Source organism: Pteropus medius, unplaced genomic scaffold (assembly GCF_902729225.1).
Source record: "Pteropus medius unplaced genomic scaffold, Ma_sr-lr_union100, whole genome shotgun sequence".
In the NCBI taxonomy this organism is placed as follows: Eukaryota; Metazoa; Chordata; class Mammalia; order Chiroptera; family Pteropodidae; genus Pteropus; species Pteropus medius.
The window spans coordinates 1,396,696-1,420,282 of NW_024352787.1; the positions used below are offsets into that span (position 1 = coordinate 1,396,696).

A 23,587-nucleotide genomic window follows, 5' to 3' on the forward strand; every position below is an offset into this window, starting at 1 on the left:
TCTCTCTCTCTCTCTCTCTCTCTCAAATTCTTTCTCTCTCTCTCTCTCTCTCTCTCCCTCTCCCCACCTCCATCCCTCCTTCCCTCCCCTGTAACAAGTGACAGCTTGTCAGAAATAGAAGCAGCTCCATATTGTCCATGGAGCCTTCCAGCTGCTTGCTGACCCTCCTTACCTGCTATAGGACCTTCATCTGGATCTTGGGATTTCTCTGGGCTGCCACAGCCCCACAGCAGGAGTGAGGACCCCACTCGGTTTGCACAGATGCTTCAGGAGAGATTATTTTAAGACCACTGAAACCCCCGTAGAGACAGGGCTGATGGGAAACCAGGCATTTGGGTGCATGCCTCCTGTCTGACATGGTTCACACATCTACTTTAGGGGGATTTGGACAAGGAGGCCCTGAAATGCCTAACCAGGCTTTGACTTGCAGCATTGTGCAGGAGGTTTAAGAAAGCTTATTTTAAGACTTTCTCAAAGGCTAGAGCAGCATCTTTATGATTTATTCTGCTACCTTTCACTTAGAGCCTATGATTTCTAATAACATCTATTTCAGGTTGGATTTAAGAGACAACCGGCCTCTGCTGAATTGGCCACCTTTGATGTTACAGTACCGAGGAGGGGAGGGGCAGATGGAACAAAAGTCGTAATTGCCCAAATTTACAATAGCTTCCCAGCAGCAGCCGGCACAAAAGAAATGTTAATGCAATAAACTGCAAGTGGAAGGAAGCTAAGCAGGATTTATGACTAGTGCAAACCTGCATCAAATCGCTGGAACATCCTTCTTCCATCCGTGAGGCATTTCAATAGTCACAGTAGAATGGAGCTCGTTTGAAAGTCAGTGACCACTCTGCATCCTTCCTCCCTTATATGTCTTGCACCCCGTAAACAAACAGATTCCTGTAAAGACCTGGGAAATCTGATAGAGCAGTTGAGGGGGAAAGATCAGTCATTGAGGGCTCAAACCTGAAATCCTGGCAGTGCCAAGAGCACACATTGGCTGTGAGCATATGCATTACAGCTGCAACCAAAGCCTGCATTCTTCTTCTACTCCTCTGAGTTGAGGATTTCTGCAGATACAGCAGATGGCCGGAGTGTTTCCATGTTCAGCCACGAAGTGAGAGGGCAGTATGTCATTCGCCAGTCAGGCACTTACTCATCCGTCAGGGCCACTGCTATAAATGGCTGTTTTTCACATTTGGGTTCCTGCAGCTTTCATTTCCATTTAGGCTCACACGTACCTTTACCTGTGTTGTAACTTGTGGGTTTTCGTTGTCTCCTTGTCCAGATTGCTGGCCTGTTTGGTTTTTTAATTAGCTGAGGAGCATGGTCTAAATGGAAAATTGCTTTCTGAGACCCCTGTGCTCTGGTTCCATGCTGTGAGGGGCTCCCTGTAATTAAACACGTTTGGAGTTGTTCTCTTGCCTATGTGCTGTGGTTGTCAGAGCCTTTCCCACTGGCCGGAGACTTCTGTTTCAGGCCTGACACTTAAATATTAATATTAATATCAACCGATTAAGTATTGGAATTTTTTCACATTTGGTAGTTGGGAGAAAGCAATTTTTATGCCTTGTAGGGCTAGGAAAATGGCCAAGCATTGTGAGGCATTAAGAGGAAACTGAACAGGAAGTCATGAGATCAGGAGCAAATTCAAAAAGTCCTGTCTCAGGTTCCTGTCCCCACAGTGAGGAGAATGGAATCCCTTCACTGGTCTAGAATTCTAACTTTCAAAATAAAGTATCCCCCCAAAATAAGTAAATAAAATAAAGTATCCATATTTAAAAGTTCCTGCCACAGTTTTAAATGCTATACAAACAGTTCCATAGAGCTTGCACACCAAGGGATGTGTTATTGGGGCCCCTTCTTTCTGGGGGATCAGTTCATCAGTAATTAACAAAGGATGAAGGAAGCCTTTATGAAGTGTTGGCTTAGGGGCTGACAATAGAGAGTAAGGGTTTCTAAGTCAGCGTGGCCTTTAGAGAAAGTCTGATGTTCTGTGTGGAGTGGCAAGCTCTCCTCTGCAAATCTTTTCTGAAGAAGACTTTGCATTTATTTCTAATAAACAAAAATCATGGGGCATGTAGAAGCCTGACACCAAAACCGTGTCATTAAGATCATTCATTAGGAAAAATAGTTGGAATAAAAATCCATCATTCAGGTCCTAATATGTAAGACACATGGCACACTGTAAAAACCAATTTGACCACTTTCTAGGAGGCCTAGACTTGGGAAAGAAGGAAAAAGGAAGGAAAGAAAGTTGAGAAAAGAAGGAAACAACCTGTAGGCAAAAGAGCTACACATACTCAATCCTTAATTTTTAAAAAATGTACACACCTATATTTCATGACCTACTTCTCTTCTGATTTATAGCAGAGCTCTTATTTTTCTCTGTATTTCTGCTACTGGTACCTTCCCAAACCGTGGGCCATTGTACTCTAACTCATTTGGTCAAGCTCTGTGAGCTGCTTTCTTATTCTTGAGTCTTGGTCGATGTTTCAAGTGTGTGACAACAGAAAACACATGGAGTTTCGATGTGGGTTTGGAGAACCCCTGAGTCGTAATTGCAGCACTCTGGTTTCCTTACGTGTAAAATGGGCACAGTCAGAGTTTTGGAGGCTGGTTGTAGAGAAGTGTGCGGACAATGGGGGTGTTTGCAACAACCTTCCCGTTTTATTTCATCTGCAAATGTCACAAGCTTGTGATTTACTCTCAGTCGGATCTTCTTTGTTCTGATGGTGCCTCTGCTTCACCCCACAGGCTTTTAAATCTCAAGGTCATCAGGGCAGTGGGTCAGCAGGTGTATCTGGCAATATGCATTTGGTTTAATGTTACTAGGAAAGAGATTAATTAAGGATGTTAATGTGCTTAACAAGAAATCTCATGAAGCCTTACAGGACGCATAAAACATCAATCCATACGACGCTTAAATATTCACATGCTTCTGAACATTCTGAAGACAGTTTGGCTGGCTGTATTTTTTAAGTTGTTGGTATCAGATGGGCTTGGGATGGTCATGCCTTGATGGAGTTTCTAGTAGAGGGATTAGTGTCATTTCTGGGCCCCCACCAGAATTCCATTCAAGCTATAAGTAGTCATGCAAAGTCATAGGTTAAATGATTTGGGAATAAAATGTCATTTGACGTGACAGAAATGAACCCTCAGAGGCCCACACTTCCTCTGGGACTTGCTCTCACTTACAGTCCTCATGTTAAGTAATTTTATTAACTGAGGCAAGGAGGGGCATGAGGTGACAAGGGAAATATTTTTTGCTAACATTTTAATCCTAATCATGAAATTTATTGTGTGTGGCTTTACATGCAATTGTAGCTATAAAGGCCTGGAAGATGAAGTAAAAATTAGAATGTGTTGTTTTTTCTTCGCAGGTGTTATTTAAAGCATTGTATGAATTGTCAGAAAGATTAATTGTTGTTGCTTGCAGCTAAACAGATGATAACTTTTAAAATTATATTATTACTGTGTGTCAGCATAAAAGCTCTGTGTCCCAAGTGTGTCACCTTTTTCTGTTGCTGTTGACAAGGTTCGCATTTTATAGCACACCGCCAGAAGGTGTTGACATATATTCAGATCACTGATTAAATGTTTTAAAAACGTGCCACTCAGAAACTAACCCTGATGTTCTATGAAAGAGTCATTTTTAGGAGTAAGATATTTTTCTTTGTCATTGAGAAGAAATTTTTTAAATTTCCATTTTTTTTTTTTTTCCAAAAGAACCTTATGTGATTTCATTTTCCTATTTTAAATTGTGGCACAGAAGAGAAAATGTTTTTCAGCATTCTTGTTTCTTCTCTTCTCCTTCACAGGAAAGGCAACAACACAGTATAAAAATATCACGAGGAAGGTGCTAAATGGCTACTTGTAAACTCCCCTCATTGGGCACAGGACCCATGATGGAGGAAAGTGAGGACAGTTCTTAGGTAGGTTGTATCGGTGTTGTGAAGTCTAGTGTTGTGACTCCTTTGCAGTTCAATGCTGTGACAGCCTTTGTGCTGTAAAGTTTAACAACAGACGTTTACACAGCAGCTGAGCAGTGCAGAATCTCAGTATTCCTTTTCACACGGTACTTGAAGGCATTGCTGGTTATGGCTTTTTGCATTTTGTAGGTAGAGTGGGCTGGCCTTTAGACCAAGGGTTCAGATGTGTAATTGCCACAGTGGTAAATATATGCCTCAAGAGTCAACATTTTAATGCTTTTCTTTTCGGTGTTAAGGTATTTGTGAGAATATACACTGTTAGTGTATATTCTCTTGTCTCTCTGAGCATAGCACAAAAGAACTTTAAAGCAAATGATTTACTATTATTCATTATGGAAAACTTAGATTTTTTTCCCCTCCCCGATTGTCAAGATTCCTTTGTGATGTCAGTTTTGGAGTGTGAATTTTCCCCTCTTGGTACAGAGGAAGTTGACATTGCTTCAGTGATGTTGCAGAGGATGATGTAAAATAGCCATAAGCCCATGTGAATGTTTCAGTGACAGCCTTGGGTGCCCTCGGGGGACCAGATCTTCAAATGATCTCTGTGACCGAAAGTATATAAGAGGTTACAAATAGCTCAGGGCAGCAATAATGATAGCTGTCATTCACAGGGCTCTTAAAGCATATCAGGAACTCTATCCACTTCACATGTATCGTCTTATTTAATTCCAACAACATAGCAACTATGTGAGGATGTGTGTTTATCATCATTTTTCCAAAGGAGTGAAGTAAGACTCAGTCACCTCCTGGTGACAGCCAGCATTTGAACCCAGGTATGTCAGATTTTAGAGCTACCTTCACATTCATTCAACAACTACTTATTAAATTTTTGTTTTTCATCACATTTTAATATGTTTTTAAATTAATTTTGTTATTGGGAGCTTTAAAAAATGGCTCATCATTGAACTCATGCAGAATTCCCTACAAGTTCGTGATAAAGACTGTCTGAGAGCCTTGAGGTTTCCTGCCTTTAAAGCAGATGTCATTTACTTTGGGCATCTGGAGATGCCTCTAGAGCTTCTGAATTTATATCTAAACACTTTGCTCTATTATACAAGGAACCGATAACATTGGTTAGCTTCACAGAGGTAAACTGGGGATAGAGGGACTGGGTGGGCAAGAGGAATACTTTCACTATGAACTCTCTAGTACCTTTCTGGTACTAGAGAGGTTTTTTTTTTTTACATTTAATTTATTTTATTAAAATAACATAATTGAACCACCAGATAACTGTATTTTGTCAGGCGCAATAAAAACAAAATTAAAACCCAAGTCATCAAGAAAACCTGTATTCTGGCTTCCTTGCATACACATGATGTAGCTGTTGAGAGAAGGACACTTTTCTCTTAAAAAGCGGCTTCACGTAATCTAATTGAAATGTAAAGTTCACTGTACCCAACTATTATGCAAATGTCAGTAGTTCTAAATTTACTCTTTTATTTTATGGGTCGCTCTATCACCCAGTTTGTGTTTTCATTTGTACTTTCATCCTTTACTTCTTGGGCCACTAGCTCCATAGTGCTTTCTCTATTTCATTAACCATAGCCTCTTTAATATGAAGTCGGTTGATTTGTTTTTCTTCCTACCTCTCAACTCTTATTTTTTAATGTGTGGATTTCTTGGGATGGCTTTTTGTTTCATAAATATGTTCTTTTCTCCACATAGGAGATATAGTCAGAAGAATTCTCTCTGTCTCTGTCCCTCTCTCTGCCCCCGGTTCTCTCTGTCTCTCTCTGTCTCTCTCTGTCTCTCTCTCGTCTCTCTCTCTCTCTCTCTCTCTCTCTCTATATATATATATATATATATATATATGAATTTGGCTTAGTCTTCTATCCACTGGTTGGGAACTTTTCTACTTTTATGTTAACAGACATAAAAACACTTGTGCACATATGATAATATTTAGCATTTATAATGATATGTAGAATGCCTATATATTCCATAAATTCTGTATTTATAAAACAAAACCAAAGCTTATGTATGTAAAACTACTTCTGTGTTTGCAATTGTCAATGACTCCTAGAGAAAGTGGTTGCAGTAAAGGAGAAAAGCACCTGAGGGTGTTTTTATATCGATACTCAAGCCCTCAGTGAGTAAGCCTTCTATGCATTAATGACCCTCAGATCTTTTCTTTCCTTCTCTGTGAGTGTGTCATTCATTTCCTCCAAGCCTTCAAGTATTTTTCCTTTATCTGACACATTACAGGGAACAGTAAAGGAAGGATTTATTCAGATTACTTTGATGGTTTCATTCTCTTTTTGGAAGTTCAATGACTCAGTTATAGGGATGTTCTTGGAACATTTAAAGTCCAGTTCTGAATTTTAAAATAACCCAACTGGCATAGGCTGATTTCCTACAAATCTAAATCATGATTATAAACTAATTTGGATGCTAATTAGGATTTAAATAATGATCATATCCATTTACTAACTTGTCTAAAGCAATGAATTTCTTTCGTTGCTAGGTTATATGTTCACATTACAACCTGTGAACAGAGACACCAACCAATGTTCTGAGTGCTTTCTATGCACCCGCCACTCAGCAGTGTACAGTCAGTTCCAGAAGGGACAGGTCCACAGTCTAGGGCTGGAGGTTGTTTGACAGTCAGCACTCAAATATCTGTTGTTCAAATTGATGAAATTAATGTAAAAGGAAGTAGCACACTAAAGAACATTTCATTGTCCTAGATTATTAAGTACTTTGTGGTTAACAGACTGACTTCCTTCCTCTGCACAGGTCATCCTAAGCTTAGTCTCTTATCTCCCTTAGCATTGTCCACACAGACAAACTCAGAAAACACCAAATTGACTCTCAGTTATCTAAGGCAATTAGAAACCTCAGCTGCCTTCTCTACAGCCAGCACACTGCAAAGATTCATCTGTTTACGACATGTTTACAACATTCACAATGCTTACAACAGTATGTGTAAGCAAAATACAATGAAGACATTAAACACAGAATTACCATATGACCAATAATTCCACTTCTGGGTATATACCCAAAAGAATTGGAAACAGGGACTCAAACAGATACTTGCACACCCTTGTTCATAGCAGCCTTAGTCACTATAGCCAAAAGGTAGAAGCAACCCAAGTGTCCATTAATAGATGAATGGATAAACAAAATATGGTATATCCGTACAATGGAATATTATTCAGCCTTAAAAAGGAAGGAGATTCTGACATATGGTACAACATGGATGAACCTTGAAAACGACGTGCTAAATGAAATGAGCCAGATGGATAGGACACATATCATGTGATTTTACTTACATGAGATACCAAGAGTAGTCAGACTCACAGAAGCAGACCATATAATAATGGTTAATGGGGTTGAGGAAGTAGGGAATGAAAAGTTAGTGTTTAAAAGGTACAGGTTTTCAGTTTGGGATGACGAAATTCTGGAGATGGATGGTGGTGATGGCTGCATAACAATGTGAGTGTACTTAATGCTGTGGAACTGTACACTTATTAGTGGTTAAAATGGCAAATTGTGTGTTATATATATATTACCGCAATTAAAAGAACAAAACCATAATGAAGACAAAGCCACTGGAAAATGTACAATGTGCCCCTGAGCCAAATATACCCAGAAGAGCAAAAATATAAAAACTGTTTCAAAACTTGGTGTAAATTTAGTCTACTGCCTTCTAGGTCTCTTCCCTGGTCTACATCGTGAGAAGCCCCTTGTCGAATGGGTCCAGTTATTATGAGGTCACTGTCAGTGAGGGAGGTGGGCTGCGCTACAGCAGAGATGGCTTTTGGAGTCTTAGTAATTTTGGAATATCTGTGCCATGTATTTCTGAGACAAAAGCTTATCAATAGAGTATTATTGTGTGGAAAGTGATGTGGAATAATTGTATCTTTCTTAGGCATTCGGCATATAGACAGTCAGTAAAGGGAAAGTCATATATACTCACGTTCAAATACCTTATGATGTTCCGTTAGACCAACATGTCACTAAATCGACCACAGATTTAGTTTCCTTCCAGCACTGGAGCAGATCTCCATTCCTTCAACTAAGTAGCAGAAGGAGAAGATAGGGCTACATTTAGAGTCAGAGACGCTTGGAAAAATGCATATTTTGAAATTTGATTTTAAACACAGGCATCAAATCACATTTATCCCCCAAGACATGATAAGAGGCTCGGAGGATCTGGGAGACTTTCATAGATTGACTTATATCTTCTCTTAATGAGTTCCGTGGCGGGCAGAGCCAGGCATACTGTTTGAAGTACTTCTCTTTCTTTTTCAATTTTTTTTTCCAAGTGCATTTAGTTGAATTTGAGTACTTTAAATGCAAGTGTGACATGATTTTTTTTTAGAGAGAGGAGTTTCGCCTTAATTTTTGGGTTAATGATTTCGAACGAACATTTACAATGAGATGTTTTATAATAAGACACATTTAAAAGTTTGAAACACTGGTTATTACTAATTCTGTAATGGCAGTTAACATGTTGCTGCTGAGATGACAGTTGACCTGGTATGAGGGCGTTTATAAAGCCTGTTGATTTGTATAGTTGCCCAAATTGTGTTTTTTCTAGGCCAGCTTCTCCAATCTCATCATTTCCCTCACTTTCGAAAATCATTTCAGAATTGTTTCATTAGAGTTGGGGCACACGCAAATCATTAATGCATGTGTCTCCTGCCACCAAACACATTCTGTCAGACTTCGGAGTCTGCATGCTCTCTGCTAGATGCCACTTAGCATTCACTTTGGACCTAAGGACACTACTGGAAACCTGCTGAGTGCTTTGGACAATGGCCCTACCTCACTGTATAGAAATCCTCAACCACCCACCAAGTTTGTTCTTTCCCCATTCATGTACTTCATTCATTTGTTCACTTGGGCACTTATTTATTGATTCTATTACAAAGATATCTGAATGAGTAGAACACTGTCTTATTATATACAGAATAAAGGATAGTGGTTAGTTAGCACCTTGGACCCATAGGGACCAGATTCTGAAATCCTAGTTCCTTTAATTGCTGCTGTTTGATCTTGGGCAAATTATTTAACTTCTCTGTGCCTCATCTTCCTCATTTATAAAATAATTTCATGTTAACTGCCATTACAGAATTAGTAACAACCAGTGTTGGATAATAGGTTAAGAGTGTTACATGAAACGTACATTGCATAGTGTCTGGCACCCAATAAGAGCCCAATAAACACTAGCTGTTGTTACAAGTTGAATCGTACATATATTGGAGTCCTAACTCCCAGTACTCAGAACATGACCTTATTTGGAAAGAGGGTTGTTGTAGATGGAATTAGTTAAGATGCTGTCAGTAGGATGGACCCCAATCCAGTACGACTGGTGTCCTTAAATAAAGGGGAAATTTGGCCATAGAGATAAAGATGCACAGAGGGAAGGCAATGTGAAGAGACTTGGGGAGAAGATGGCCGTCTGCCAGCCAAGGGGAATGGTCTGGAGAAAGTCCTTCCCTCAGCCCTCAGAACCAGTGCTGCCTTGATTTCAGACTTCGAGCTTCCAGAACTGAGAGATAATACATTTCTCTTGTTTAAGCCACTGAGTTCATAGTAGTTTATTATGACCGCCCTAGTAAGTGAACATAGCTGACATCCTCAGCTATGTTCTTCATTGACCTGAGAACCTGTTTCCTGGCCAATGGGAAATAGATTTGCTCCTTTTCAGCTTGAATTTTTTTCTTTTCTTTCTTTCTCATGAAATAACATGCAAAAACGTTCCTAGCAGGAACAGGGGTTCAAGAAAATTCCCATGCCCTTTCATTCCTATGTCTCTTCCTAAAAAACTGTAGTTGAGAAGTTTGTTTTCTCTCTTACCCCATACCTTCTCACGTCTCAGCTTGATTTCTTTCTCTTTGAAAGATCATATAACCCCTTATAAATTTTTAACCCTTAGAGATTGCCCACCCTCTCCCAAACTCTTGACTGAGAAGTGCAAGTTTAGTTTTCAGGTTTTCATGTGTGAATTCTTTCAATAAAAAGGAAATGCAGTTGAGCAGCTATGTGAAATGAAGCAACACAAATGATGTGGCTGAGAAGAGAGCTCTGGTACTGCATTTCAGTAGGTGACTTTACTCTTACCTATCTTTAAATTGGTAGCTTGGATTTTTCTTTGTTTGTAAAGAAATCCGAGATTGGGCAGTGCTTCTCCCTCCCGCCCCGGAGGCCCAGAGCGGTGGGGCCGGGTTGCGTTCTGGACTGGGTAACACTAACATTTGTTCTTCCCCGGGACCGTCTGCTACTTTTCTCTGCCCCAGTGGAGCTGGGGGAATAATAAAGCTGTTATTATTTACACTGCACAGCATTTTTGTCAGTGGTCTTTGTCATTGAGACTTACGAAGTCAGCGTCGGACACAAGGGAATTTGTGAGTTTTCATCCGGGAAAGGAAGAGAGGCAAAAGAGGGGGTTATTTTTCTAGGGATGTTGCTTTTCCAAACCCCTTCAGTTTTCCCAGTCCTTTTCTTTGCCCTTTTCCTATGCTGTCCTTTCACGTGCTTTATAGTGACCACTGAACTCTCTACCTCCATCTCCTCTCCCTGCTGCCGCCCCCTCCCTTTCCTTCCGCTTCTTCTCATCTGTATTATCACCATAGCTCCCGACCAGTTTCCCTGCCACTGGGGAATATATAAAATCCACCTCCTTAATGGTCGAGTTTCTCCGTGTTTGTCTCTAATGTCCCTCTCATTTAAATGTCCTTTTCTTTAAGCAAAAAGAGTAATTGTTGGTCTCCAAGAGGGCAGGCCTTGACGGAAGCATCACACCCCTCTCAATCTCATACCCCTCCGCTTCGAAAGGAACCTTCTTCCTTTTCCCTTTTCTCAGGTGAGGTCATTCTTCCTCTCCAGCGTTGCCCCTCCTCTCCTCCTTCTCCGTGGGGAATCTTAGCGCATCAATTTACCCCCTTTCTCTTCTGGATATTTTATTCCTGGCCCCTTTTGGGAAATCTTCCCCACAGCCTACAAAGATATTCTGTACACATCCTTGTCAAAACAATGGCTCAGTTTTAGCACTTACCACATTGATTCATCTCTGCATATCTGTCAATTTGAATGCCATGAAGACAGGACTTGTCTTTTTTTTTTTTTTACAAAATCTGTGCTTGATGTGGCTGGTGTATGGAAATGCTGCTTGATTTTGTAAAATGTGAATTAAAATTTTTGTGATATAATACAAGATACAGAGTTTTAAACATCTAGTAATTCTATAAGGCTTCCCAAACCCCAGGTCTGGCTCCTAGCTCCCCAAGGTAACCACTTTGAACTCTTTTGGCTGTTTCATCTGCATGCACCTCCATTCTTAGAAATATTATATTGTTGTTCTTGATTTTTATTTCTTTTGTTTATTTGTTTTTTTATTTTTATTGATTTCTAGACATTTTTTGATTTTTATTGATTTTTAGACATTATCCCTTGATTTCTTCTTATAGAAGATGAAGACATAGTTCTCTTTTGTTATACCTTTCCCCCGTATAAACACACTTCACCCTTCTGTGTTTATACTATGCCAATGAAATTACCGTTCACAGCTGAGCCACATAGTATACTATTATTGTTTCTTGTCTTGTACAGGTTTTTCCTTTTTCGTACAACTTTTGTTCTACCTAGTTTGTCATTGACTCCATTTTTTATTTTTTATTTTTTTGACTCCATTTTTTATTGACTTAATTTTCTATTTAGATAAAACTAATTTTTTTCTCTAAACCCTCTGACAAAATCACCCATATTAAGCAATCTGTGTTTTCTACTTTTTAAAAAAATTTTTTTTAGGAATTCCTTCTGAAGCCTTCTATCCTGAACTTGCTCTCTAGGCCAGCTGCGTTTTTATGTTTCGAAGACTTCCCTCATCTACAATCCTGGTTTTTGTACCTTTTGTCACTACATCTCCAAACCATGTCTTCTTTCTTGGCTTATTTCTTCATTTGGGGTTGCATGTCCTCTACTAGTTAGGTGGAAAAGGGTGCACGAAAGGTAAAATATTTTTTTTTATGACTTTATATATGTGACAGTGTCTTTAGTGTTCTTCAGACTTCATGGAGACCGTTTTCCTTGGAGAACATGTTCCTTTATAAAAGCATGATCCCTATCTTCCTGACTCTTTTTTTAATATAACTTTTTTCTCTGGAATAGTCTAAGATCTCTTTATCTCTGGTCTTCTTGAACTTTGCAGTGATGAACTTTGATGGGGGGTATTTTTTTATTAAATTATGTAAGCATTCAGTAGGCCTTTCAGCCTGGAAACTTGTCTTTCAGTTCTGGGAGCTTTCCTTATATTTCTCTGATAAATTTATTTTCTCCATATTTTTTCTACTTCTTTGTCAAACCCTCATTGTTTGAATATTGGACAAGTATATTCTCTAATTTTTTTTTTTTTACTCTTTTCTGTTTTCACCTTTTATTAGTTTTTACTCTTTTCTGTTATCACCTTTTAGAAGTTTTCAATTTTATCTTCCACTATCTTTTTAAAAAATTATTTTGCTTTTGTATTTTTATTTCTGACAGCTTTTCCATGTTGTCTATTTCTTTTATAAATGATATTCTATTCTTGCTTTTTAGATGTAATATTTTATTCCTTTTAGAATATTAAAGTAGATGTTTTCTTAGTTTTCTTCTCTGTGTTATCTCTTTATCTTGAGTGCTCTGCCTGGTTGTTTTGGTCTTTATCTTTTATGTTAGTGCCTTTCATCAAATGTCTGCTTTGTGGCTATCAGTCTATGTTTAAGAATGAAGAACTTAAAATCGATAGAGAGTCTTTGTGTGTGCTAATCGATGGACCTCACAGTAGGGTTATCAGACGGCGACTTGACACCTTCACCAGGGTGTTCTCTTGGGCCCTTGTATTACTCAGTGAGGAATCTTCAAACCTTGGGTTTCCAGCTTCCGGGGATGAAATCTTGCTGCCTGGCATTCTGGAAGCCAAGGGGGAAGGGGCCTGAGGAATCCTCACCATTCCATATGCAGATTTTCACTTAATCCCAATTTACACCTCCTTGACTAACTCCACCCCATTTCTTTTGTATTCACACATTGGAAGCTGTTTTGGCTCCGTTTCTTCAGTGACTTCCTTTGCTCCCTTGAAATGAGGAAGTTGGTAGGGGGAGAGTTTAAGTGCTCTTTATAGGATTTTCAAACAATCCTTTTGTTTAAACCCACAGCCCTGCCTTCAGAGGTACCAGGACCCTCAATTCCTAAGCTTTCCCAAGGTTCTCTTGTGGCAGGAAGCTTGATTCTTTGGGGCCTGCCGCACATCTTTACCCCCAGTACTATTGGCATTTGGTAGTGAGCTTTTTCACTTGTTGATTCACTTTCTTTTTTCTAAATTGGTTGACATCTGTTATAAGGAGTTTTCTTCTATTATGTCTGTTCCTGTGGATCTATACTCCCCCTTTAATGTGGGTCTTTGAGAGGAAATGGAGATAACATTTATTGATCAGCCATGTTTTTGCTTTTGATTTTAGTGTTTTGATCTCGTATTCGGCCAATTTTATAAACTTTTATTTTATAAAAATTGTGAATGATTATTGACTTTGTATTTTAAATTTGTTTTACTGGGGTAAAAAAACATAGAATTCACCATTTTAACAATTTTTAAATGTACACTTTTTTGGCATTTAAATACATTCATATTGTTGTGCAACCATCATTGCCATCTATTTCCAGAGCTTTTTTTCATCTTCCCAAACTGAAACTGTACCCATTAAATAACAACTCCCAATTTTACCCTCCCCCAGCCCCTGGCAATCACTCTTCTACTTTCTGTCTCTATGATTTTTGAGTACTCTAAGTACCATATATGAGTGGAATCATACAGTATTGGCCTTTTGTGACTGGCTTATTTCACTTAGCATAATGTCCTTGAGGTTCATCCATGTTGAAGCATGTATCAGAATTTCCTTCCTTTTTAAATTTGAATAATATTCCATTGTATGTATATACCACATTCTGTTTATCCATTCATCTGTGATAGACACTTGGGTTGCTTCCACATTTTAGCTGTTGTGAATAATGCCGCTATAAACACAGGTTTACAAATCTCTCTTCAAGACCCTGCTTTCAGTGCTTTTCAGTATACTCGGAAGTGGAATTGCTGCATCATGTGGTAATTCTATTTCTAATTTTTTGAGCAACTACCATACTCTTTTCTGTAGTGGCTCTGCCATTTTACATTTCCACCAGTAGTGCACAAGGGTTCCAGTTTCTCTACATCCTCGCCAATGCTTCTTATTTTCTGTCTTTTTTAGCCATTCAATGGGTGTGAGGTGGTATCTCATTGTAGTTTTGATTTGTGTTTCCCTAATGATCTGTGATGTGGAATATCTCTTCATGTGCCTATTGGCACATGTCTGCTCAAGTCCTTTGCCCATTTTTGAGTTTGTTTTTGTTGTTGAGTTTTAGGAGTCCTCTATATATTCTGGATATTAATCCCATATCATATATACGATTTACAAATATTTTCTCCTGTTCTGTGGGTTGCCTTTTCATTCTGTTGATATTGCCTTTTGAGATGTTCAAAAAGCTTTCCTTCTCTGATATGTTAATGAACTATACTAATATACTTTCTAATGTTAAATTATCCTCGTATTGTGTAAAACATATTTTTTCCCCCTTTTCTGGATTTGGTCTGCTAAAGTTCAGGAGTTTTACATTTGTGCTTATAAATGAGAGTGATGTATAATTCACTTTTCTTGTATTCATTCTGTTTGGTTTTTATACTCTGCAAAATATTTGGGAAGAATTATTTGATGAACTTTCCCTCTTCTATTCTCTGAAACAGTTTGTATAAGTTATGAATTATCTGTTTCTTAAAGGCTTGTTAAAACATGTTAGAAATTGTACAAGTCGTGTGTGCATGTGTGTGCATGTGCTTGTGCAGGTGTGCGTGCATGCACGTGTGTGTGTGTCTTGACTGTCAATTCAATATGTTTAATAGCATATGATCTCTTCATGTTTCCTAATTCTTATTGAATCACTTTTGGTTGCTTATAGTTATTTAGGAAATTATTTTCAAATTCATTGCCATAAAATTGTTTCTAGCATTCACCTATTATTTTTAGTCTCTACTTCATCTGTAACTTTAGTTTCTTTTTTATTGCTAGTATTATTTTTGTGCTGTCTTTTTCTCGATCTTGCCATAGGTTTACCAATTTTGTCTTTCCAAAGTGCCAGTTTTGTTTTTTAATTTTGATGTTCTTCCTTATCCTTTGTTAAATATTTAATTAATTTTCACTCTTATTTTTATTATTCTTTCTACTTTGTTTGGATTAAGGCTTTTGCTCTTTTTTGAAAATAATGTCCCAAGTAGAAAACTTAGCTTATTAATATTTTACTTTCTTTTATAATATATGCATTTAAACTTATAAATTGCCCCTAAAAATTACCTTAGATAGTTTACAAATTTAGATATTTAATGTTTCATTTTCACTATATTTTGAATATTTCCTTACAATTTATTTTTATCCATGAATTATTTAAAAGTATGTGTTTATTAAGTTTTCAAAATTATTGACTTCTGACTTCACTGTACTGTGGTCAGAGAATTTGGTTACTACAAAATCAACTAGTATTTCCTGAGACTTCCTTTCTGGCCTTGTAAATAGTCGCATTTTGTAAATATTCCATATGTACTTGAAAAAAGGTGTGTTCTCTAATTACTGAGTGAAGAAGCTGCTGTGTGTCCATTAGCTAGTGTTTATTCACATGTGTTCACATCTGTATTCTTACCAGCTTTCTGTCTTTTTGACCTGTCAGTTTCTCCATCTGGTTGCAAATTTGTCAGTTACTTCTGTAACTCGGATAATTTTTGCATGTCTACAGTTTGAGGAATATTATTTCTTTCTGATAAAATGTTCTTTTTATCGTTAGCTAGTGATTATCTTTATCCCTAAGGATTTTTTTTACATTAATTTCTATCTCGTTTGATAGTAACAGTAATTCAGTCATTCATTTAGCAATGTCTATTTTGAACCTAGTTTACGCCAAGCACATTATGACTAAAACAGGCAGTGGCACCTGACATTATGTCTGTCGTCATATTATTTTTTTATTTTTAACCTTTCTATGTCTTTATGTTTTAGCTGTCTCTTATAAACAGTACTTAATTGAATTATTTTGTTTTTCTTTACGTTTATTCTCTGTCTTTTAATAGGGATATTTAATGTTGACATTCATCATGATAACTAATGTAATTAAATTTGCACCTTATTTTACTATTTTAATGTACTGTACTGTTGGCTATATTTTCCTCTTTTTCTGCTTTTCATTGGATTTACTTATCTTTATTTCTTCTATTTTATATATTTTCTTATATTGATTTGGAAGTTATACATTCTATTTTTTCTTTTGGTGACTACTTTAATAATTTTAATATGCGTATTTGATTTAACAAAGTCTGAAGTGAACTGACATATCACTGAATAAAATGTCCCAGAATATATTAGCCTCATATATACCCCCAAATCTTCCATATTCTCTGTCTAGTATGTTATCAGAGTCTAGTGCTTTTTTTTATAGTTTTTTTAGTAGTTTTATTTTTTGCCTTTATTTATTTATTTGTTTATTTGTCTGTTTGTTTATTTTTATTACGGTGACATTGGTTAATGAAATCCAGTAAGTTTCAGGTGTACAATTCAATAGTAAGGTCCATATATATATATTGCATTGTGTGTTCACTCCCCATAGTTAGTAGTTTGCTTTAAATAATACATTATTATTGCTGCTGTTGGTTTTCTTTTTCTAGTCAAGGCTCCTTTAGATTTACTTACCTGTTTACAACCTCTTTGCTAATCATTGTTTCCTGGATCCCATTCCCTTCTGGATTCAGTCTTTTTTATTCTGAAATAATAATTCTTTGGTCATACCTCTCAGTAAAGGTCTGAATAGTAATTTCTTTAAAACTTTGCATGGAAGATGTATTTATTTTGCCCCTATTTTGAATGATAAGTTAGTTGAATTCAAGGCTAAAGATTTTTTTTTTTTCAATATTTAAAAAAATACTGCCCCATAATTTTGGGGTTTATTTTACTGTCTAGACACATTATATTATATGGTTCTTTCTTCATGAGTAATCAGTCTTTTCTCTCTCTCTTGCTTGCTCTCTCTCTCTCTTTTTTAATTAGGTGGTCTATAGATTGACTACTATATGTTTAAGTGTCAGTTTGTGTTTATTTATCCAGCTCATGACTTGCTTCTTCAGTCTGAGAACTTAAATATTTCTTTCAGTTCTGAAACTGTTTCCATCATGAATCCTTATTATTTCTATTCTCTCTTAGACCTTTACTGTAATGTCTCATTCTGCCCTTCTTGTTTCCTATCTTCATGACTTCCATCACCTACCTCTCTGAGCCATGTTCTGTACGGTCTTCTTTCATTCATTCTATAGTTTACTAGTTCTTTCATCAGCCATGTCTAAGCTACTATTTTTCTTATTCATTTTTTGACTCTACTTTTATCTTTTAAAAATGCTATTTGATTCTCTTTAAAATTAATCTTTATTTTCAATACTGTCATTTCAATAGTTGCGATTCCTTCTTGTATCACTTTAATAACTTCAAACATACATATTTCAGATTCCTTCTTAGGTTTTCACTTATTTGTAGTTCCCAGGTACCTGTTCACCCTTATGTTATACTTGCTGACCCTCCTGCCGTGTCATTTATTTCCTCACTGGCTGGGACTCCTTGTTGTGAGCTCATTTTCAGCAGGGGTTGTTTTTGCCTCTGGGTTCCATGTGCCCTGGCTCGTTGTGGATGCGTTCTCGCAGCACTGCTTTGTATTTTTCTTCTGTAAACCAAGACTCAGGTGTTTTAGGGTCTTGAACTCAAGTTTTAAATTTTAATTTATCTGTGAATTCCAGCTCTTCCAGGTGATATAAACTTAATGCCTGCACTTGCTCTTAACAGAGGCTCGTGGTTTTGATGACTCATACAAAAGGCTTAATTTATTTTTACAGAGCCCAAGTCAGACCTCAGGCTGCCTTGCTATTTCTTTGATGGGCATAGTTTTTCTAGTTCCCTTTTCATGGATTAGATAGCTTTTAAGGGGTACAGTTTTGTCCAACTCCCTCACCTTGTGCAGGCCCAAGCTGGTGTCTTCTGTCCCAGGCGGCTGTTGACACTCCAGCTTCTAGTCCTTGTTCCAGGGCTGATACCCCTCTGTGGACACAGCGTCAGCCCCAGCCCTGGTGTTCCTGCTTTGTTTCAGTACCTAAAGATCTCCATTTCCTTTTTCTTTCAAGCTCAGCTATACATTAAACTTAAAAAAAAAAAAAAAAAGAAAGAAAGACGACAACAACAACAACAACAAAACTTTTGCTTTATATTATTCAATATTTGTGTATTTTAAGCAGGAGTAGGGTCTGCATCGACTCAGCCTGCCGTAAACCTTATTTATCTTTGAACTTTTCAGCCCAGAAGAGTAACTTGTCCATACCAAATGTTGGGTGACTGAATGATTGAATGAATGAATGAATTTTTCACCTCCAGAAGCAGATGGAAGCAGTGTTCCAATGAGTAAGGCTGCATATCTCTCCAGAGACACTGGAGCAGGCAAAATTTACTTTTCCATAAGGACATAAGTGAAGAGAGTTCTCAGGAAACAAAATGAAGAGAGAATAGGACTTTTTACATGTTTTTGCTTTTAGTCCTAGAACAATAGGAATATTTACTGCCTCGTGCTGCTTGCTATCCAAAGGTGGACTGAAAGTGGCCTGAGGAGTGTGTTCCTGTACCATTTGCTGGTGGCTCCACACAGCATCCTTACCAAGAGGAAAGATTAAAGCATCGCAGAGAACAGGACGCTAGGCCTGTTTATTTCCCTTTCTCTCCCGTTTTAAGAAAAATGTGCCTTTGATGAGATATAGCTGCGGGCTCTTGTTTTACATTTTACGTCAACCACCTTTGTTAGAAGCTGGTTATTGATGCCGTGCCCTGTTTTAATTCACACTTCTCGGCTAATCAATTACAGCATTTATCCATTAATCAGGCGTTCTGACAGGGTCAATAACTGCTTTTTGGGTTTTGTGAGGGGCTGCACGTTATCAAGCAAGGAATAATGCCCAGGAGCTCACTTTAAAACAGTGTGACTTTCCCAGGCTGGTGGACTTCCGGAGCAATAAACATCTAGTGGGGATTTCATATGGTGGTTTTTTAATATATTTGGTTGATGGGATTTTCTCACTGAACACTTCATTAGCAGGGCTCAACATTTGTGAAGTGTGGACAGGTGTGCCTCTGTTTAAGAAAAGCAGAAACATCAAAAGGTAATTATTCCCATCACATACAAATGATTGCATTTACCTAAAAGTAGCATTAAATCATGAGCTTCCTTCATTCATGTTAAGTGTTTACAAACAATATCTTCTTGGCAGTGGGGTTTGAGAGCAAAGAAACTTAAAGCCAAAATGTTTAGAGCTAGATGAAAACCAATCCAAAATTTAGAGCAGAGAGGTCTATAATTATAATGTTAGTCAAGCGGGAAATATTTTATAAACAAAAGCTGAGTTTATATACAAATTTCCTAAAGCCCATCTTTTACATAGAGTATTTTAAACCTTTGTATCCATGTCCCCATCCGTGTGTCCACACACACTTTTAAGGACCCCTCAGCCTTTATAATTTGTTATAACACATTCAGACATTGTAAAGTGTCATAGAAATGAAAACTTTTTATTTTTAGCAAGGGTAAGAAACAGGTGGCAATGTTTAATTGGAGAGTTACAGTTTGGGCAGTTAAGTTTACCATACATAATGATGGCAACAGGTTTCAGTGATCTTTTTTATGACAGATGTACCAACATTTAATTGTTTTTCATCAAGAGTGGAGAGAAAAGACACTTCTGTAGATTTTTCAATTCTCCTATGTGTCACTTAGCTGTCCTCACCATTGTCTGAGCTCTTTTCTCTCATCCTTTTTGCTGCAATGAGTTGTGTCATTCCCTCATGATCAGCACTTTTGTTGTCTTTGTTTTTTGCTGTACCTCAGAAGTCCATCTTTTCTTTCATCTCCTTCCCATTCATGCATGAGGGAACAGTTGTGCCCTGTTGTGGGGATGTTCCGCTGGGTTTCAAACAGTAGGGTTTCTTTTTATTCTCTTCTAAGTAGTACAATGGGGCTGAATGTCTGTTGCAGAATGCACACACTAATATGCCAGGTTATTTGGTTTCTAAGAAGTCAATAAAAATACTACGTTTAGGCTTCGTCTTTGGCTTGCTTTTTCCTTGTTTACCTTTCAAGCCTTCAGTTATAAATCTGTTTGTTTGTTTCTGATCATAAAATATAATCTTCCATATTAAATCGAAGCGTGGAATCAACAGACTCTTAGAGAAAAATGTTCCTGGCGGTGGAGGATTTTCACACTAGCAGATTTGGCAGTCTGTTGTACCCTCCCTCGATAAGAGCCTCGGAACAGCCGCCAGAGCTAATTAATGGCAGCTACAACTTGGAGAGGATGAAAAAAAGAATGGATCCCAAGTTGGTCTTGGCAAAACTTTCCAGTGTAAGAAACTAGCTCATCTCTGCATTTAGAGGTGTGCAGCTCTGACTGCTTTCGTCCAGATCACCTTGCCTGATTCTCGTTTTGGGGGGACGTGAATGTGAGCATGAGTATACCTAGCTATAAACACAGACCCGAAAGGCCATCCTTTAGCAGCAAAAGGCTAAAGACATAAAAAGCTAGAGATGTCTTAAGACACTTTGTTCTCATATTCAGAAACAATCTTCAAAATCCTCCTTAATGAGGTCATAAAAGAAAAAAATGGAACAAATGTTCCTTGTATATCTCACTGGGGCATGGCATCAGGGTCACTTGCCACCAGTATCCTATTTAAAAAGGGATTGGGGTAGTTCAATCAAGCATTGCATTAAGAGAGAGACTTTGATTAATTCCTTCTCTTTTCTTTTGTGCCACAGATAATTTCAGTAAATTTGTGATACTTTCTGCTTAGCCATTGCTGAGGCTTAAAGTTCTTGGTGCGTCATGCTGAGTATTAACATTTATCGGGCCTGCTCGGCCTTGGTGAAGAGGAGTGTGTGCTGCAGACAGCTCTCTAATCTTTGGCAAGCAGGGCCGGTCTCTAAACATGCCGGTCATCTGAGATCTTGGCCTAAGGAAGAGCCTGCTCTCAGGTTGGTGGCAGAAAGAAATGCTGGTGTCAAAGCAGGAAACACCTAACAGGAAGAAAGGTGGTGATTTACCGTAGTTAACTTTTTTAAAGGGACTGGATCTGCCTCTTACTGAGAAACTCACAGCTTGGGGAAGTTTCAGGAATGGCTCTCAAAGGAAACAAAAGCAAGAAAGGGACAAGTGAGGGCCACCAATGCGTGCTGTCACTGAGGCTTCTGTGGCTTCTGTGGAAGAGTTGGAGATTGTCCTCAGGATGGTTGAGATCAGGTAGGAAACTGGATTCTATTGTCATTTTTTTTTAAAATTTACCATTTGTGCTGAGAGGCTATCAGAAATATGAAAGGATATTTTAGTAACATGCTATAGAAACCCAGTGGCGAATGTTAACTCTTTTGGTTGTTTTGATCTAGAAGCAGGTTAGGATGTATTTAAAGCACTTAGTTAAAAAGCAAACAAACAAACAAAAAAAACAACTCAGTCACATACCTGTTGTATTTTATAAGCTGATTTTGAAACGATATATAATGTTTACTCTCTTTCAAATGCCGGGTCTATTAGGTATCCACACATTAAGTGTCCTTGAAAAGTTGGATTTGGGTTCTGAGGGACCGGAATGGCTGCTAGCGGGGTATCGTGGTGGTGGATAAATCTCCTTTTGTTTTTGGTTTATTCACTATATACACTGGATCAATTTTTATGGCTGCTGTTTTCTGTTCTGTTAGTTCAGCCACTGCACATGCGCATGAAGGCAACAGGTTAACACCCCTGACTTAAGAAGGTAGTTTTGGGTACAGATAGATAGAATCCCAGCTTTTCCAGTCGAAGCATTTGTTTTTAGTTGAAAGAGGGGGAGTCGGGTTTATTTTAATGAAATTATACTTCAGATATGTTTATGTAAACAAGTTAAGACATCAGAATTAATTTTAGAGTATGTTTCATGATAATTACTATTATCTTGCTAAAGCTTAATAGCCAATCATAAGAGTTTTTTAATTTATCATTTAAAAATGAATAAGATGTTAGATATCTAGTTGACTCTTTTTTGGTACTGTTCCCAGATAAAGGACCCAAAGATGATCCTGTTTATTCATCAAACATTACTTATTAAACTCCTACTTTCTGCCAGGCTCATAGTATTATAACACTATTGTTATAATGTCAATGTAATGGGGTTTTTTTGATTTGTATTTGCAATGATTATTATAAGTAGTGGAAGCCCCTAAGTATCCTCGTTTCTGATCATCAGCTTTAACTCTGTGGGGTTGATCGTGTTTTCTCTGAAGTATGTCTGTGAATAGATTAGTCAGACCTGACCATAGTTTTTGGAATGCCAACTGAAATAGCATGATTGATAGATTTTTCCAGATTTGAAACTGGAGAGAACCATGGAGGCAGTGTGGTGTCATGTGAAGAACACAGGCTATCACTTACTTTTCCTCGCCTAAAAGGGAAGGGCCACCTCTCAGGGCTTGGTGTGAGAATTAAGTTCCCTGAATGTGGTAGAGCAGCCAGCACAGGGCTTGGCCTACTCGATGCCCCTTCCCCCAACCCCTTATTCCTAAGAAATAAGTATCTACAGGACACCAAGAGTTTACATTCTGATTCCCATCATTCACGCTGAGGGCCAGGGAAGTTACCTGGTTATTACTTCTTTGTACCACCAAAAATGGTGCAAGCATGCATATTCAGAACCTCATTCCTGTGCAAAATACCTCACAGACTTTTAGGTCCAGGAAATACCCACTTCACTTCCTTATTTGAAGCATAATTGCAGATATTTAAAATATTACCTGCAGTGGAAATCTTCCAAACGTTGCTTTTTCACAAAGTCAGCATGGTGATTACTGAGAAGAAAGAGGCCACAACCTTAACTTCCTCAACAAAATCAAGCCTGTCACCACATTTCTTCCAGGGTTGCAAGTTCTTTTTCAGATAAAGGTTTCAGAGGGCAGGCAGGGTGGAAGGTCCTCTCATAAAATCACTCTGAGGAGAGCGGTCCTCCAGGAACCTCATCTTCTGAAACCAAAAGGAAAAAAGGAACGAAGACAAGCACATTTCACCTCCCCCAAATCTCCTTCAGGTCAGATCTAGGATCCAGCAAGTAACAAAAGTAGGCCACCTAGCAAATGAGCTGTTTCCTTTGAAACAGGCAAGTAAGAGATCTGGGCTTAAAAATATACCTAGTTCTCTCTCTCACACAGCAAATGTGTAATAAATGCTAGCCGAAGAAAATCATCCTTTTTACCTTATAATAGATCTCACAGGAAATGACACCTTTGGTCTTTATTTATAGAGAATGTTAGTATTAATATTACAGATCCATTATACTGCTTTTAATGTGTTTTGTGATGAGTATTTCCCCAAACCCATTCGGTTTTAACTGGGTCCTTCTCAATACTTAATTTAAACACAGCAAATTTTTTTTTTTTTTTAAATATTCAAGGCAGCTGTTCTACTTTGGAATGCCAAAAACTTCTTTCTGCAAAATTATGTT

General features: G+C 37.9%; 1 protein-coding gene across 6 annotated transcripts in view; it reads left to right on the top strand.

Moving 5' to 3' along the window:
* Positions 1 to 23,587, top strand: part of CLYBL (citramalyl-CoA lyase) — a 215,700-nt gene that overhangs the window by 70,948 nt on the left and 121,165 nt on the right. Inside the window, exons 1-2 of one of the 6 annotated variants that reach the window (XM_039849581.1) lie at positions 20,953 to 21,095; positions 21,185 to 21,360. The exons of the other annotated variants lie outside the window; for them this stretch is intronic. Coding sequence (XP_039705515.1) covers positions 21,287 to 21,360 — 74 coding nt within the window. The 5' untranslated portion in view covers positions 20,953 to 21,095; positions 21,185 to 21,286. Of the gene's footprint in view, positions 1 to 20,952; positions 21,096 to 21,184; positions 21,361 to 23,587 lie in introns of those variants that run through there. 6 annotated transcript variants of the gene reach the window in all.